Raw genomic sequence first — 15,446 nt, 5'->3', positions numbered from 1 at the left:
GTTCCAGAGTGGGTAAAGGTGATTCTCTAGTGGATTATTCTGTCGCTCTGCTGTGGTGGATGAGTGACTCCCTATAGTGTAGTCATTGTTCCCTACTGAGGGCGGAGTAACCTAGTGTTGCCACCAGGCCCAGGAGGAAGTGGGGAGGAAGGCAGGCTGCCTGAATGTGAGTTGTGGGCACTGCCTGGACTGAACCTCCTTTGTGTGACTCCAGGCTTTGGGGACCGACCGGGTGGGATGGGTCAGAGAAGCTGCTGGCTGCTGCCTCTGTCTTTTGTCTGGGCTTTCCTCCTCCTGCTCTTCTTTACACATCTGAGGTGACATGTAGAAAGGCAGAGACTCTGAAGGCATACATCCCTGCTTTGAGTGCTGTCCTTGACACTCTGATTATCTAACCCTTAGTGTTTTTCCTTGTTGGTCAAAATGGGAAGTGCCCCATTCACCTAAAAAGCCACTGGAACCTGAGGGAAATAATTTTTGTCAAAATACCCAACAAAGAGAGGGCACCTGGGGGCTTTATAAATATTCCTTCTCTTACCTATCAGTCACCCAGTAAGTGGTTCTGCTAGTATCTGGTTTTGTACAGGGACTCCTTGTTTGTGACTAGGCAGGCATGTCTCAAGCTGAGGGACAATCTGTTCTAGATTACACCTTAGCAATTATTAAACCTTAAATGTATCAAAATCTTGTTACAAATGAAGTCTGTCTCATGACTCCAATATGCAAAGCAGATAAAAGCTGGCTCTTTTGGAGGCATCCCTGAACACCTTGCTGAATGTTTCCCCTCAGTTGAGTGGACAACATTGAAAGTCATGTTTTCTGGTTCCCAAGTGGGTTCTTCCACCTCCCACTGCTATATTTTAACCCATTGGAGAAGACCTGTCCCTGCCCCAGAAATTAGGAATCTTAAACTCTATTTCCTACAAAATTGGTGCTTGGCAAGAATGTGCCGAAACAACCCCCTTTTCTGTTTTCTCTTTCTTTGCCCAGGTTTGTGAAGAGGTTTTGGAGGCCACAGAGCAGTTTCTGGACTACTATTTTTTGTTTGTTTGTTTGTTTTTTCTCCCAAATCCCTAATGCCTCTTGTTTGCCCATCCCAGCCATGGCTGCAATAAAAAAGAAGCTGGTGGCTGTGGGGGATGGAGCCTGTGGAAAGACCTGCCTCCTCATCGTCTTCAGCACAGATCAGTTTCCAGAGGTCTACTTCCCTACTGTCTTTGAGAACTATATTGCAGACATTGAGGTGGATGGCAAGCAGGTAAGGCCAAGAGCCCTTTTCCATCCTGCCTTAGAACCCTGTTCCTGGTCACGTAGTATGTCCTTCCTTACCACCCACTCACATCTTTTTTTTATTTTCCTGTGGGAACAAGTAAAATTTGAGAAATGAAACTGCTCTTTTAGAAAACCTGGATATAGTCACATGTGGTGTTACATGCCCATCATGCCAGCTACTCAGGAGGCTGAAGCAGGAAGATTGATCACAAGTTTGAGGTCAGTGTAGGCAACTTATCCAGACCCTATCTAAAATAAAAAGGGCTGGAGTGTGGCTTATTGGTAGAATACTTGCCTAGCATGTGTGAGGCTCTGAGTTAATACCCAGTACCCAAAGAAAACCTGGATATATTTTTTGGTTCTACCACATACTCACTTTGTAATCAGGGCCAAATCCCTTTGCTTCAGGGTTTAAACTCCCCACCGCCACAAAATGGTGATGATGGCATGACTTACCCCAAAGGAGTGTGAGGATTAAAGTGGTATTCATGATAGCAATTCATTTGAGATCACAAAAGTCAAACACATTTTAGTGATTTTTGTGGGAGAGGGATTACTAGGGGTTGAACCCAGCAGCACTTTGCCACTGAACTACATCCCCAGCCCTTTTTACGTTTTTAAACAAATTGAGACAGCATCTTGTTAAGTTGCCCAGGATGACCTTGAACTTTTCGATTCTTCTGCCTCAGCCTCCCTCATTGCTGGTTTATAGGTATGCACGAGTACATCCAGTTTACATCTTAGATCATTTAAGAAAAACTCATCTGAGTTTGTTGTGACTGTGATTAATATGGTGCCTGGCACACAGAAGGACCAGTGGTTTGAGAGGATCTCTGGGTAGCATGTTGGGGCCCTTGGGGTCAGCTATGCATTGCCCGTTTGTCAGATGGTGCTGGCTTTGTGGGACACAGCAGGGCAAAAAGACTATGACTGTCTGTGGCCCCTCTCCTATCCTGACACAGATGTCATCCTCATGTGCATCTCCATTTACAGCCCTGACAGCCTGGGTGAGGACTTTGAAGAGAGGAGGTGGAGACCCTTTGGAGTCAGCCATTTCTGAGGCTGTGGGGATGGAGTCACAAGGGCCACTCAGGCCCTGCTGGCTCTTTTGTTGTGGCATCTACGGTGTTTGGAAGGGCTTGGGGGAGGATACGCTACAAGGGATGGAGTTTTGAGGTATGAAGGAGACCATCAGCCTCAGACTTCTATGGGAAGGAAGACCAGGGCTCACGTGCTAAAGCTGAGGTACCTGTTGGGACATGTCTGTGCAGAAAACGTTCATGAGAAGTGGACTCCGGAGGTGAAGCACTTCTGCCCCAACATGCCCATCATCTTAGTGGGAAATAAGAAGGACTTGAGGCAAGATGAGCATACCAGGAGAGAGCTGGCTAAGATGAAGAAGGTGGGTGGGGCTACGTGATGGGGAACTTTGGGGAGGAAGGTGCCCTCTGAGGGGTTTCAGGCTGGGGCAGAAAGGAGCTCTCTCTCCAGCCAACTGTCCTGTGTTAAGCAGTGATAGTGATATCTACCTCTTTCTTTCCCATGTGTGTGCCCTGCTAAGAACCAGAAGAAACCTCAGTATCAAATCAGATGATCAGAGAATGAAGTGACTTGTCCAAGGTCGCTTGGCATTTTCATTTATTCCAGTTTATTATTCTGTCTTTGGAATTGGGGCTACTAAGATGAATAAGGAAGTCCTTGTCCACAGGGAGACAGGTTATGTTTCACTTGGGGTATGCAGACTGCGCCATCAGGGTACCTGGGGAGGAAGGGCATCATCAATGTCTGAAGAAAGGCTTAGGGCATGAGGGAGCTGGCTTATTCAGGGTCTCACTTAGTGGCCCACTGACCAGAGGAAGAGTTTATTACAGGAAGCTGCCAGGGTATGGAATAGAGACTATCTTGAGAGGATAATTATATAAGGCAGGTATTAAACTGGGACAGCAGGCAGAGGATGGGTTCGAGGGATGATGGAGAAGGTAGGTCATTTAGGAGGTAGCCGACACACATTCAGGCAAATCATATGTGTACCATAGGGTCTGCGACTAGGTGGGAGAGGAGGGGCTAATCTGGGAACAACTTTGAATGTAAACATGAGGTTTAGATACCTGCCTGGGGCAGCCAGGGCCTGGATGCTTTGTGGGCTCAGGGCTGGAGGAGTTACTATACTTATGGGTGATGAGGTGAGAGGTGCACCTAGCCACCAGCTTCCTCTGCCTTATCTTCTGTCTTCTCAGGATCCTGTTCGATCTGAGGAAGGCTGGAATATGGCAAATCATATCAGTGCCTTTGGCTACCTTGAGTGCTCTGCCAAAGCCAAGGAGGGAGTGCTGGAGGTTTTCAAGATGGCCACTTGAGCTGGCCTCCAGGTCTGCAACAATAAGTGCCGGAGGGGCTAGATCATTCTCTAAGATCCCCACGGCTCCGGATGCCCCTTTCCTTCACAGGGGCTTAGGGATCACCCACCCACACTTGAGCTCCACCCTTAGGACTCCATGGTGAAGGCTCCTTTTTCCAGTTCCCTCTTGCCCAGGACTGCATCGTTTCCCTAGCCCCCAGAATGGTGGCGGGCCTGCCCTCCCTCCCTGTCCTCTGGGAGCTGGGTCTGTGCCCTGCCTTTCTTGAGCAGTCCCTCAACCTTCTGCCTTGGTCCAGGGGTAGGGCTCTTGCTCCCTTTGGCCTTCCCCAGAGGATGGTCACACACCAGCACTTTATATACTTCTGGCTCAGAGGAGCATTTCTAAGGTTGGTGGATTGGAGTTTCTCCTTTGGGCAGGGGCCTTGTCTCTGACTGCACTTGTTGGGGGGCATGAATAAAGGCCACAGGTTCCAACACATTTGTGGCAGCTTTCTGTTTCCTTTGTTTGGTTCCTATCTTGGCTGCAAGCCCAGAGTACAATCTCTCTCTTAATTTCCAAGTTGCTTGCCAGACTGGCCCCCTGTTGGCAAAGGCATGACTAGGGTGGAAGGGTGGAATCTTAGAGCAGAGATGAGATCATGCCTGGCTCGGTCTGTGAGACAAGTGAGGAGCATGGTCTCTAGCCTGGACTAAACTTAGAAAACGGTGGGTGGCTTCCCTGCCTATTGAGTTTTCTCCCCTGGACATGGAGGCTGTGAGGAGATGTGGCCTTGGACTGGGTGTGACAGTCTCACCCTCTTGCACGTCAGCTTGGGGAGAAAGGAAGCTGGGGCCAAGCTGAGGTGACATGATCAAGAGGCTTTTGCATAGAACAAGATTTTTTTTCAGAGTTTTTCTTCCTCGCCCTTCCCCCATAACAATGCTAACAAGCAGCTTGATGTGTTATTCTTCCCAGCAGGGGAAGGGGTGGAATGGCTTGTTTGTAAACACCCTCCCCCAGCCTTCCTGTCCCTTAGAGGGGCAGCTCAGCTGGGTTCTGGTTCAGGGTTGGGTGCAGCGGGCTAAGGCTTGGCTTGGTGTGAGAAGGCAGGCAGCTGTGTCTTCAGAGCTCATTCCTCCACTCAGGCTCCACTTGCAGGGACAGGCCCCCTTCACTCTCCTGCTCCTGGTGGAGGTAGTCATGACCATGGGGCCCTAGAAAGAAAGGACGTATGCTTTGTCTTCTTTACCTTCTCTTTCACCACTGTCCCCTGCCTGGCCCACCCTGGCCCAGCCATACCTGAGATAGAGGGGCTGAGCCTGCTCAGATCTTGAAGTAAGTTCTGTCCGTTCTATAGGTCCAGTTGGGCAGGAAAGGGACACCCTGTATACACTCCATTTTCTTTACAGAACTCCAGGAATCTGTGGGGTACAGAGGTGTTGGCACACAGAGCTGCGCAGGCCTGGATGAGGAGTACCATCACAGGCTGGAGGCCAGGCCTGGGCCTGCCACATCTGAGCCTTGGTTGCTAAAGCTCTGAATGTCAGCTCACTTACAAATAAGATGGAGGTTTTATGAAGATTAACTGATCCTGAGGATTGAGCCATAAGTAGGTACTAATGAAGATATACCTGCCTAAGCTGGGACTTGTGGCCACCAAGAGGGATTACAGGGCAGCAATGCTCAAGCTTTCCAGTCAGGGTCATGGCCCAAGGGAAGGGGGTTTCCCACTATGATGAGCAAAGCTTTGGCCTGGGTCACAGCCATGTTGAACCTCTGGAAGGAAGAAGTGGTGTGGTCATGGGAAGGAAGGGCCAGAGGAAGGAAGAATTCCTGCCACACCCACCAGCCCTCCAACCTTGGGGTTCTTAAGGAAACCCAGGTTAAAGTGCACAAAAGCAGCTGGCTGCTTTGCACAGTAGAGATCAGGACCACGCTGTGTTCTTGGCCTTGGAATTCTTCCATAGAGCCCACCTAGAAGAGATAGAGGAAGAGCATGAGAATAGGTGGGTTCAAGGGGAACTTAAGGGGCAATGTCTGCCCCATGGAGCTTGAGCTGCAAGGAGGGTACACTGGGCAATTGTCGATCAGTGGGCGAGTGCCACAGCCCGGCTGGCTGGGCAAAATAACCAGGGGGTGACGAACAACTTGTGTACCTTGATACAGCAGGAGTAGGAGCCGTTTATTGTAGGACAGGAGTGGTATTTATACATTCCACACAGCTTATCTTAATTAGCATAAAATAGATACAGCAGTCAACCAATAAATAATCTCCAAACTTAATGGTTCGCTGGCCTTACTTCACAAACCACTCCCTCTGGCATTTTGCCAGGCGCCATCCAGACTTGTTTACAGACTCTAACATTTCTCTGGCAAAATGCCAGGTGATATCCTGACTTGTTTACAGACTCTAACATGTGAGTGCTGCCACAGGGGACAGGAGGCATGCTGTGGAAGCACAAACCTCAAGAATGAAGCCAGCTCTGGGATCGGGCCTGTAAAGCCATCAGAACAAAGCAAACAGTGTTGCAAAGAACACAGTAACCACAAACAGTGTTTCTGAAACTTTCTGGAGATAATCAGCAAGTACTTGTTAAGACTATAGAACCTTGGGCCCTAACCCAGACCTCCTGATCAGAACTTTTCAAGGCAGAGGTCTCCAAATCTCAAAAGAGTAGGTTTCAGGCTTGTACCTGAGGAGATGTAAAAAATACTAGTGCCCTGGCTCAGCTTCCCCCCATAGCAGTGTTAATTGGCTGGAAGGAGCCCTGGCAGTTTTAAAAGCCCTCCAAGTGATTTTTCTGTGTACTAAGAGCTTCAAATCACCACCTCAGAGCAAGTGGTAAGCTACTGAGGGTGGAGATGAGGCAACAATATCACATGACAGGCGGGAGTAGGCTGTGGCATTTGGACTTCATTCTTAGGGCAGGTTTGAGTCTTTGCCCTATCACAGTGATGTGGGAGCTTGTTAAACATGCAGGCTTTCTGATTCCATGCCAGAACTATAAGCTGGAGCTCTGAGGAGCAACAGGCTGGAGAAAAACCCAGTTCTGTCCCAAGGCAGTGGAGGTAGGACAGGGACATGGGCCAGACTAAAGCAGTGGCATAGGAGCTGAGGTCTCTGATTTGGGAAAAAGAAGGGTACAAAGGTGAGAGTGAATGTGGAGTAGTGTGTCACCTTCAAGTCCTTTATGTCATCCAGTCCCCAAAGCTCCCTGTCAAGTTTGGTGATGCAATAATGGGGGTTTTTTTCACCTGGAGGGAAGGGAAAGGCATCTTTTTCTTATTGAGTCACCTCAATTCAAGAGGAACCAGGCAGGAAGGAGGCCAAGGAGCTAGGGAGCAAAGAGGGAGGAGGCAGCTCACCTCTGCACTCTTCTGAGATATAGGGCCAGCAGAAGCCAGAGGTGTTCGAGAGGTATCACCTGGGGGAGGACCCATCCTTGCTGGGAACTGAGGGCCTGACCTGCTTCCAGTATGGTGAGATGATTCCAACACTTGGTGGGCTCAGGCGGGCTTTCTTCTTCTTAGAGGAAGGGGCCAGGAGCAGCTTCAGGTAGGAGGTCACCGTGGCAGCTTCTTCAGGGTTGGAGAAGAATGGGCTATTGCCCTCACACTCATCTTTGCCCATCACACCATGAAAGATGATAGGAAATCCCTGGTCACAGGGTCAGAAGAAACCCTCAGCTGGACTTCCCTGCTTCCCTTCCCTCCCAGTCCAAAAACCTTGCAGGGAATAAGGAAGCTCAGGCCAAGGTGACAACTGGAGGGAACCCTGGTGTCCAGTCGAGCCTTTTCCTACCTTCAGTAAACAGTCAAGATATGGGGGTGGGGGCCTGAGCCCTGCTCTGTCCAGCCTCACCTGTTGAGGCAGACCCTCCCAGCAGCAGATGCACTCTCAATCCACCACATCTGCACAGGCCTGCAGCTCTCCATCATAGTAGAGCTGGTTGGGAATGTCCAGGATGGTGGGATGGGACCTGGGAGGAAGGAGGGAGGGAGAGCTAGACCAAGACCTGCATTACTTTTGTCCTGCCCTGGGGGGACAGGTTTTAGGCCCACACATGACCATCTTGCTTCCTGCTTCCTGCATAGCAGGACACATTCACCTGCAAACTCTCCTGCCAGGCATTGCACACCACATAAAGCAGAACTTGTGGGTCTATAGGGATCTAGTGACCAGTGAAATTATTATTATTTTTTTCAAATTACTTTTAAAAACAAAGATTTGCCAGGCATGGTGGTGCATGCCTGCAATCCCAGTGGCTTGGGAGGCAGAGGCAGGAGGATGACCAGTTCAAAGCCAGCCTCAGCAAAAAGCAAGGCACTGAAGCAACTCAGTAAGACCCTGTCTCTAAAAAAGACAAAAATAGGCCTGGAGATGTGGCTCAGTGGTCACATGCCCAGTTCAATCCCTGGCACACCCTACCCCTCAAAGAAAAAAAAAAAAGAAAAGAAACCAAGAAATTAGGGACTCAGCTTTCAATTTTGCCAGGGAAGGGCAGTGCAAAAACAATGTATCACTTAGCATTACCCTTATTTGATATAATATGTTAAATCCAAAAATAAAAGAAGTAATGACACAATAACATTTCCTTTCTGCAACTGTCCTATATGGTACTCATCCAAGCATTTTTAATGTCTAAACTTATTCAGTAAAAGAAGTATATAAACAGGGTGTGGTTCTGTGTGCTTGTAGGTCCAGCTAGCCATTCAGGAGGCTGAGGCAGGAGGACTGCCTGAGGCCAGCCTGGGCAACAAAGAGACTGTTAAAAAAACAAAACAAAACAGGGCTGGGGATGTAACTCAGTGGTAGAATTTTTGCCTAGCTTGTGTGAGAGCCTGGGTTCAATCCCCACCACTGCAAAACAAACAATCCTGCCTAGCCCTCTAATTTGATAATGTTTATGAAAAACTATTCATTTTCTCATTTCTCCTTGCATTGCTTAGAAATGCCATCTGAGACAGACATCAGAAACATCCTTGTGTCTGACCACCCCCATATCTAGATAATCTCACTAGTACAGAATGAAACCACTAGCTAAAGGAGGCCTCTGACCTTCCAGTCTATAGTCCTTTCTGCATCACAGAGGTGCAGAGCACCAGTAATGAGGAATGCAGACCAGAGCCTCCTGCTGGGGCATAGTGGGTGCAAAGGCATGAGTTAGCAGTGGAAAGAGATGAGGGTGTGGGGATACCTGTAGTTGCGTAACAGCTTGGTTATGAACTGAGGGTCATAGCCATCAGGGCCCTTTTTGTACAGGACATTGTAGGTGAGCAGCCATTCCAGCAGCGAGTACCCCAGCCCATACTTCTGTGTCAGTGGGGACCACAGCAGAGGTCCCAACTGTTGCGGGTCTCCAGCCAGCACCAGCTGCCCTCCTGAATTGCCTATTTCCTTAACTTCCATCAGTCCTAGAAGGCAAGGGTGGTATGAGGAGAAAGGTAAGTGGTGGGATCTCCCCATGCAGGGTGGCACACCTGCAGCCCACCCTGAGCCACTCACGTGCTATGGCCACCAGACTCTCAGGTTCCATGCAGTGGCCAGCATCATCAATGAAGATGTGTGTGAAGTGATCGATGGGAAACTGGGCCGACACCAACCTGGGAGGTGTCAGGCCAGGCTGGTCATCCCCAGGCACCCAACTACCAAACCTGAATGCTCACCCAATCTGGTCCCTCACTCACCCACTGAGAACCCTTCCCCATCTTCCCAGCCCACTACCCTTTTATTTACAAACACACTTCCCACCTGCTGGCTGTGATGAGAGTGGTAATTAAGATGAGGTATTCCTGCAGTTCCTTCTTGGCAGGAAACGCATACTCCCCCTTTTTCGCATCCCCATTAAACTAGGGCTGTGGATTGTGAAGCAACATGAGACATCAGCTTGGCTCTACCAATTCCCACCCTCACTCTGGCAATGGGCCACTTTATAGACAAGGAAACTGAGGCCTAGGGAGGGTTCTCACCCACCCAAGGGTTAGGATCCAAGTCTCCCTAGTTTTCTGGTTTACCCTTAGTGTCTCCCAGACATCTGCCATCCCTTGACCCTCTGCACTTCCCTTACCTTAATGTCCTCAGGTACCATGTGGATGTCCCTGCTTGAGGCCAGGAGGCAGTAGATGGAGCTGGGCAGGTGGACCCGGAGCCGCTGACAGAGAAGGTCAGCACCTGAGTTGGACAGAGCACAGGCTAGGATATGAGCTTCAGGCAAGTGCTTCACCACCTGAGATGCGGACAGGTAGAGTGTGGGAAGCACCTTCACAAACTCTGGTGACTCACACTGGGGCAGTGCAGCATCTGCCTCCCACAGCTAAGGGAGGCAGTGATATAAAAGACAAGTTCTATCCTGGAGCCCTGCTACTCAAATTAACACTTTGACGTGGGACAACAACTGCAATAAACACACAAGTCTATGAAGACCAAAATGCAAAAGGTCACTCCAAGAGCCACACAGTGCCCAACCTACCCAACAGTGCTCAACAGCCACATTGACTCTAGCACCCCACCTCTAAAAAAAATTGTAGTTGTAGATGGACAGAATGCCTTTATTTTATCCATTTATTTTTATGTGATGCTAAGGATTAAACCCAGTGCCTCACCCATACTAGGCAAGTGTTCTGCCACTGAGCTACAGCCCCAGCCCTCCCCACCTCCTTTTGATGGCTGCTGAGAAGTAAGAACTTTCAGGGTGATGAAAGAAAGCAGAATTTGGCCAGAACCACTCCACCTGGGGGAGTCAAGGATATAGGTCCCAGGTTTATAATCAAGCCTCACCTGCTTAATGGCCTCCACTAATGTGATGGTCTTGCCAGTGCCTGGAGGCCCAAAGATGATGTAGGGGGCTAGACGTGTGGTGCCCATAACAATGTGCTTTGTGGCCTGCAGATGCTCTGGGTTTGACTCCAGACTCCGGTCATACAGCCTGGCAGGGAGGCCAGAAATCCGAACTTCAACTTATCTAGCATCCCAGAGGCCTCTAGGACTCCATCCCCAATGCCCACAACCCAACCAGCCTTGAAGTCCCCTGCCCTCAGTCTCACTTGAGCTTCGCTTCTGAAGGCAGCAGCGGGACCCCACGGGAGGCCACAGGAAAAAGCATGGACCACAGCAGCCAGCGCCCTGTCAGTTCCAGGGCCTGATGCTGGAGCCACAAGGGCTGGCGGTTGAAGGTGAAGTTCACCTTGAAGGTCAGCCCATCCACAAATCGGCTCAGGAGGCTTTGGATAGGGAGAAAGGTAGAGGAGCTCCAGTTAGGTGGGCCAGGCAGTAAAAAGCCAGGACCTCCCTCCACCTTCCTCTGCTCCACTCCCTCTTTCCAAGACTTCCATAAAAGCTCTCTCTAACTCAAAGTTCCCTGGAAGAAAAGTCCCTGCCCTGTGCTTGGGATCCACTCATCTTAGGAGAAAGCCTCTCGTCTCCCCTGGCCTGAGGGAGAAGACTGAAGAAGCATTCCCCCCACACCCACCTCATGGAAAACCTCAGTTTGACACAGTCCAGTTCTACCTTGTGCACGAAGCCCTTATAGGTGATGGGGTCCTCCTGGTGTGTCTCAGAGGACAGAAGGGCAAACAGGTGGTCTCCCCACAGAACTGAGGGACAGCTCTCAGTCACACCAGGAACCTACAGGGTGTAAACTTTAGCAAGCTTCTGTCCCAAGCATGGTCACTGAAGGACCCAACCCCCAGGCTCTCCAGACCTCTGAGGGATGAAACCTGAGGCTCTGACCTTCTAACCCAAGACTCAGAGAACTGCGTTTTCCCTGTTCCCCTTCCTCTCCCACCAGACAGGAGTTGTGGGGAGAGGAAGGAGACAACTTTCCCAAGCTGTTCATAGGTGCAGAACTCCAGGGTGCTAGTTTAAGGCCTGGCAGCTACTTCCCACTCTACTCAGCTGCCCTCTCACCAGCTCAGTTCTATACTGCCTTTAAAATCTTGTTAAAACTCATCTTCTATAGTCATCTTGCCCTGATCATCCTTGTTCTCTCTTCCCACCTGCATTTGTGTGCAGAAATTCATTCTCATGGGTAATTCTGGTCTAAGGTACACACATTCAAAATCTGTGAGCTAGAAAGGGCCCTAAGAATTATCCAGTCTAGCTCAAAGCTTTTTAGATAAGGGACCTATGGCTCAGAGAAAGCAAGGATCTTGCCCAAGATCACACAGCGAGTAGTAGCAAAGTCTAGATTAAAATCCCAATGTCCTTCTCTGACACCATTTTGGACAAAAGATGCCCACCCTACCCCTTGCTGACCTCTCTGGGACAGGAACCATTTCATCCTTCTTCTAGGTTTGCCCTGTATTTAGAAATGGCCTATACAGGTTGGCTAACTTGAGCCTGCCCTCTCTGCACCTGATCTGAGCCCCAATCTCCAGTGTGAGCAGGCTGGGGTTCTGGTTGACAGGTTCCCAGGTCATGGGCACTGATTCCAGGTCATAGTGCCGGATGTCATGCTCCATTCGCAGCTCCTCTAGGTACAGCAGCAGAGTTTCACCTCATAGTTCCTCCACATCAGGGCTGTCTCCAGCTGGGCCCTGGCAATGATGTTTGGGAGAGGAAGTGGGAAGGGCAGGAAAGGGACAGGTCAAGCACCCCCATCACCAGGAGTATCTACCCTCTCCCATTTGCAACTAGGAACACACCAGGAAGCAGAGATGACCAGAAGGACAGAGAAATGGATGGGGTAAGAGGCCTTGAAAAAGGGAGCCCCAACTCTTATTTCCTCTGATGTCCTTGACCCAACCTCAGACCTGACTTGAGTATCCATGGTAAACCTTATGGTGGAAACATTCTCCCCCAGATCCTCCTTCCATGACTCACACCCTAACCTCATTCAAATGTCATTCTCTGTTCAAATGTCACCTCCTCAAAGAGGCCAGGACTGACTGCTCTCTGTAAAACATCACCAATTCATCCCCTTGTCCTGCTTTGGTTTTACTTTAGCATTATGTGAGTTATTCAAAGCACTCACAACAATATGGAATGTACAATATAAAATAAAAGAAATGATCAGTGCTCACTGTTCCCCACCAGAATGGGCAAGACCCATTTGGAACAGCACCTGGCAAGTGGGCATGCTCAGCAAAGGTGAAGGATTAGAGCCTGGGAGGCTGGACAGACATCCAAAGCAACAGGAAGAGGCCAGCAGGGAGAGAGAAGACGGGAGTGTGGTACCGAGGGGAGGCACTTACTTTATCTCAGAAATTTCCTTTGGGGCAGTGAAGACACTTGTTCCCTGAAGAAGGATGGGGAGCAGCTGCCTGAGGTGTGGGGGTGGGTAGTCTGTCCCCAGTGCCATACTTAGCTTCAAGTCATAGCCTTTAGTACTGCAGAAGTGGGGGGAAATGCTGTCATAAACATTGAACTTGTCACCTTCAAAAATCTGGGAATGCCCCTCCATGGAGGATGCACAAGGACCTCTGTGATGCCATTGCCAAAGGGTGGTCGGCAGCTTCTGCCCAAGGACATGGAGCTCACTAGCTCATGGGGCTGCTCTGTCCAAGGCTGGACCAATTTTGGAAAACCCAATACTTGGAATATTTAAAAAATATTATTTATAATACATTTTCATTATTAAAAAAGAATCTGGCAAAAAAATTATAATAACATTTTTACCATCCTGGGACAGCCAATGTTAATTTTGGGGGGTATGCAGGCTTCCAGATTAATTTATATTATATGTGTATATATATAGTTATTGTTTTGGGGTACCAGAAATTGAACCCAGGGGCACTTTACCACTCAGCCACATCCCCAGCCAGCCCTTTTTAATTTTGGTTTTGAGACAGGGTCTCAGTAATTTGCTTAGGGCCTCACAAAGTTGCTGAGGCTGGCTTCAAACTTGTAATTCTTCTGCCTCAGCCTCCTAAGTCACTGGGATTATAGGCATATGCCACTGCACCTCGCACCTATATATTGTTAACAAAAAGTGAACAATTATCTAACTGTGAAGGTCCTACAGTATTTTGTAACTAGCTAGCTATGTCGAAAGGATGTTTACACATGAGTCAACTTGCATGACATGTCCAGCATAGGAAAATTTATGGAGACAGAGATAAAGTGAGTGGCTGCTAAGCACTGAGCAGGTGAGTAAGTGATAAAAGGGTGGTAGCTGAAGGGTATTGGGTCTCTCCTTTGGCATAATAAAATGTTCTAAAACTGACTGTAATGATGATTGCACATATCTATAAACATACTAAAAATCACTGACCTGTATAATATGCGAATTATTTCAGTAAAGTTGTTTTAAAAAATAGAGAGATCTGGGTGTGGCAGTGCATGCCAATAATCCCAGCACCTCAGGAGGCTGAGACAGAGGATCAAAAGTTAAAGGCCAGTCTCAGCAACTTAGCAAGACCCTGTCTCAAAATAAAAAGGACTGGGGCTATAGCTCAGTGGTAAATTGTCCCTGATTTCAATTCCCAGTACCACAAATTTTTGTTTAATTTAAAAAGAGAAGAGAGGGGGCTGGGTAGAACATGGGCTTAGCATGCATGGTTTTTATCCCCAATGCTATGAGAGAGAGAGAGAGGTGTGTCGGTCTATAATGGGCTGCCTGATAATCCATTACACAGTGAAAACACTTCTTAAAAAAATGTTTTCATACTGTCCTTGGACCTGCTACTCTCCTGAAATTTGCTTCCTAGGCAAAAAAAGGTTCTGAGCCCAGAGGAGGGTCAGGTCTTTCTCCTTCCTCTGTCTGGTGGGTCAACACAGGGTTTCTAGTGATACAGGTGCACTTGAAGGGAGTCATGGGCTTCAATTGTGCATCCAGATGGCTGTGGGTGACGGCAGCCAAGAAATGGTAAATGTAGAAAGTGCTAGCTCCTTCTGAACCTGACTCCCCAGGTCCCAGCAGCTCCCAGAGCACCATGGCTGGGAAGTAGCCCACAAAACTGGTCTTACAGTGCACATGCAACTCATAGCATTCACCTGCAGGAAGAAGGCTGAGTGAATGGGAGGGGGGAGGAAAGGCAGGGACCCTCCCACCAACATGCTGACCCCGACACTCACCCAGTCGGCCCCATCACGAGAGAAGACCACTGGACAGCCAGAGTGTGTGCTCCAAAGCTGCAGCCCTGCTAGGACAAGCCCTGCCCACTAGAGTTCTTCCCTTTGGAAAGCTACTCACCTGGGCCCGGTGGGCAGGGAAGCTCCTGGTCACCATCGTAGAAGGCAAAATGGGGTGTCCGGCAGAGTAGAAATAGGTGAGTGAAGGTAACAGGTTTTTTTCCTCCGTTTTGGAGCCTCAGGGTCAGCACCTTTGTGCAGTTCAAATCCAGGTGGATAAGGAGCTGCCCCTCTCGTGTTTCATGTGGCCCCTGGACTTACATGTCTACCCCATGCTTCCCGTGAAGATACTCAGCCCTGGGTAGAGTGGGAGTCAAGGGTGGGGGCCAGGGCAGGAGCGGCCTGGGCTGGGGGATGCCCTGGGGAGAGTGCCAGCCATGCTCCCACCAAGCCCCACACCTGCTTCCCCCATTCCTTAAGGAAGAGGCCTCCCCACAACCTGAGCAAACTACTCTTTTCTTGGCTAGACAGCCCTTCCCCCATGCCCTGAGCACCCCTCACCAGCAATTGTGTGTGCATGAACAAACACACACATGAACACACACCTGTTATCAACGTTCTTGGCTAGCAGTGACTTGCGGTGCTTGATGATATCTGAGCTCAGCTTCATTCTCCTCTTTTCTGGGAGCCGCGAGTCAGTCCAGCAGTTGAGTTTGAAGAACTTGACCCAAGTCTTGGTGACGTAGGCCAGATTTGCAATCTTCATTCCATACAGCATGAAGGTGAAGTCAGGGGCGGGAATCCCAAAGCTGCCAGAAGAAGAG

General features: G+C 49.3%; 1 protein-coding gene and 1 pseudogene across 3 annotated transcripts; one reads left to right on the top strand and one right to left on the bottom strand.

The window, feature by feature from the left end:
- Positions 1–1,102: 1,102 nt before the first annotated feature.
- Positions 1,103–3,629, top strand: LOC143641136 (rho-related GTP-binding protein RhoC-like). 3 transcript variants are annotated; one of them, XM_077108522.1, is made up of 4 exons: positions 1,103–1,237; positions 2,198–2,279; positions 2,544–2,674; positions 3,510–3,629. In XM_077108522.1, the coding sequence occupies exons 1-4, from the start codon at positions 1,103–1,105 to the stop codon at positions 3,627–3,629; spliced, it is 468 nt and encodes a 155-aa protein (XP_076964637.1). The 3 variants fall into 3 exon arrangements, with proteins under 3 accessions (XP_076964637.1, XP_076964636.1, XP_076964639.1); XM_077108521.1 differs by having other exon boundaries at positions 1,103–1,258; positions 2,159–2,279; XM_077108524.1 differs by lacking the exons at positions 2,198–2,279; positions 2,544–2,674 and having other exon boundaries at positions 1,103–1,258.
- A 1,087-nt stretch (positions 3,630–4,716) lies between these two features.
- On the bottom strand, positions 4,717–15,427 carry LOC143641140 (helicase MOV-10-like; annotated as a pseudogene).
- Positions 15,428–15,446: the final 19 nt, after the last annotated feature.

The sequence above is a fragment of the Callospermophilus lateralis genome, unplaced genomic scaffold, assembly GCF_048772815.1.
Source record: "Callospermophilus lateralis isolate mCalLat2 unplaced genomic scaffold, mCalLat2.hap1 Scaffold_86, whole genome shotgun sequence".
In the NCBI taxonomy this organism is placed as follows: domain Eukaryota; kingdom Metazoa; phylum Chordata; class Mammalia; order Rodentia; family Sciuridae; genus Callospermophilus; species Callospermophilus lateralis.
The sequence above is the reverse complement of the archived record's forward strand: the minus strand, read 5'-3'. Positions and strand labels throughout refer to the sequence as shown.

Coding starts and splice junctions, on each gene's coding strand:
- LOC143641136 (XM_077108521.1), top strand. CDS start 1,103: ATGGCTGCAATAAAAAAGAAGCTGGTGGCTGTGGGGGATGGAGCCTGT. Junction 1,259..2,158: donor TTGAGGTGGATGGCAAGCAG/GTAAGGCCAAGA, acceptor CCCGTTTGTCAG/ATGGTGCTGGCTTTGTGGGA. Junction 2,675..3,509: donor AGCTGGCTAAGATGAAGAAG/GTGGGTGGGGCT, acceptor CTGTCTTCTCAG/GATCCTGTTCGATCTGAGGA.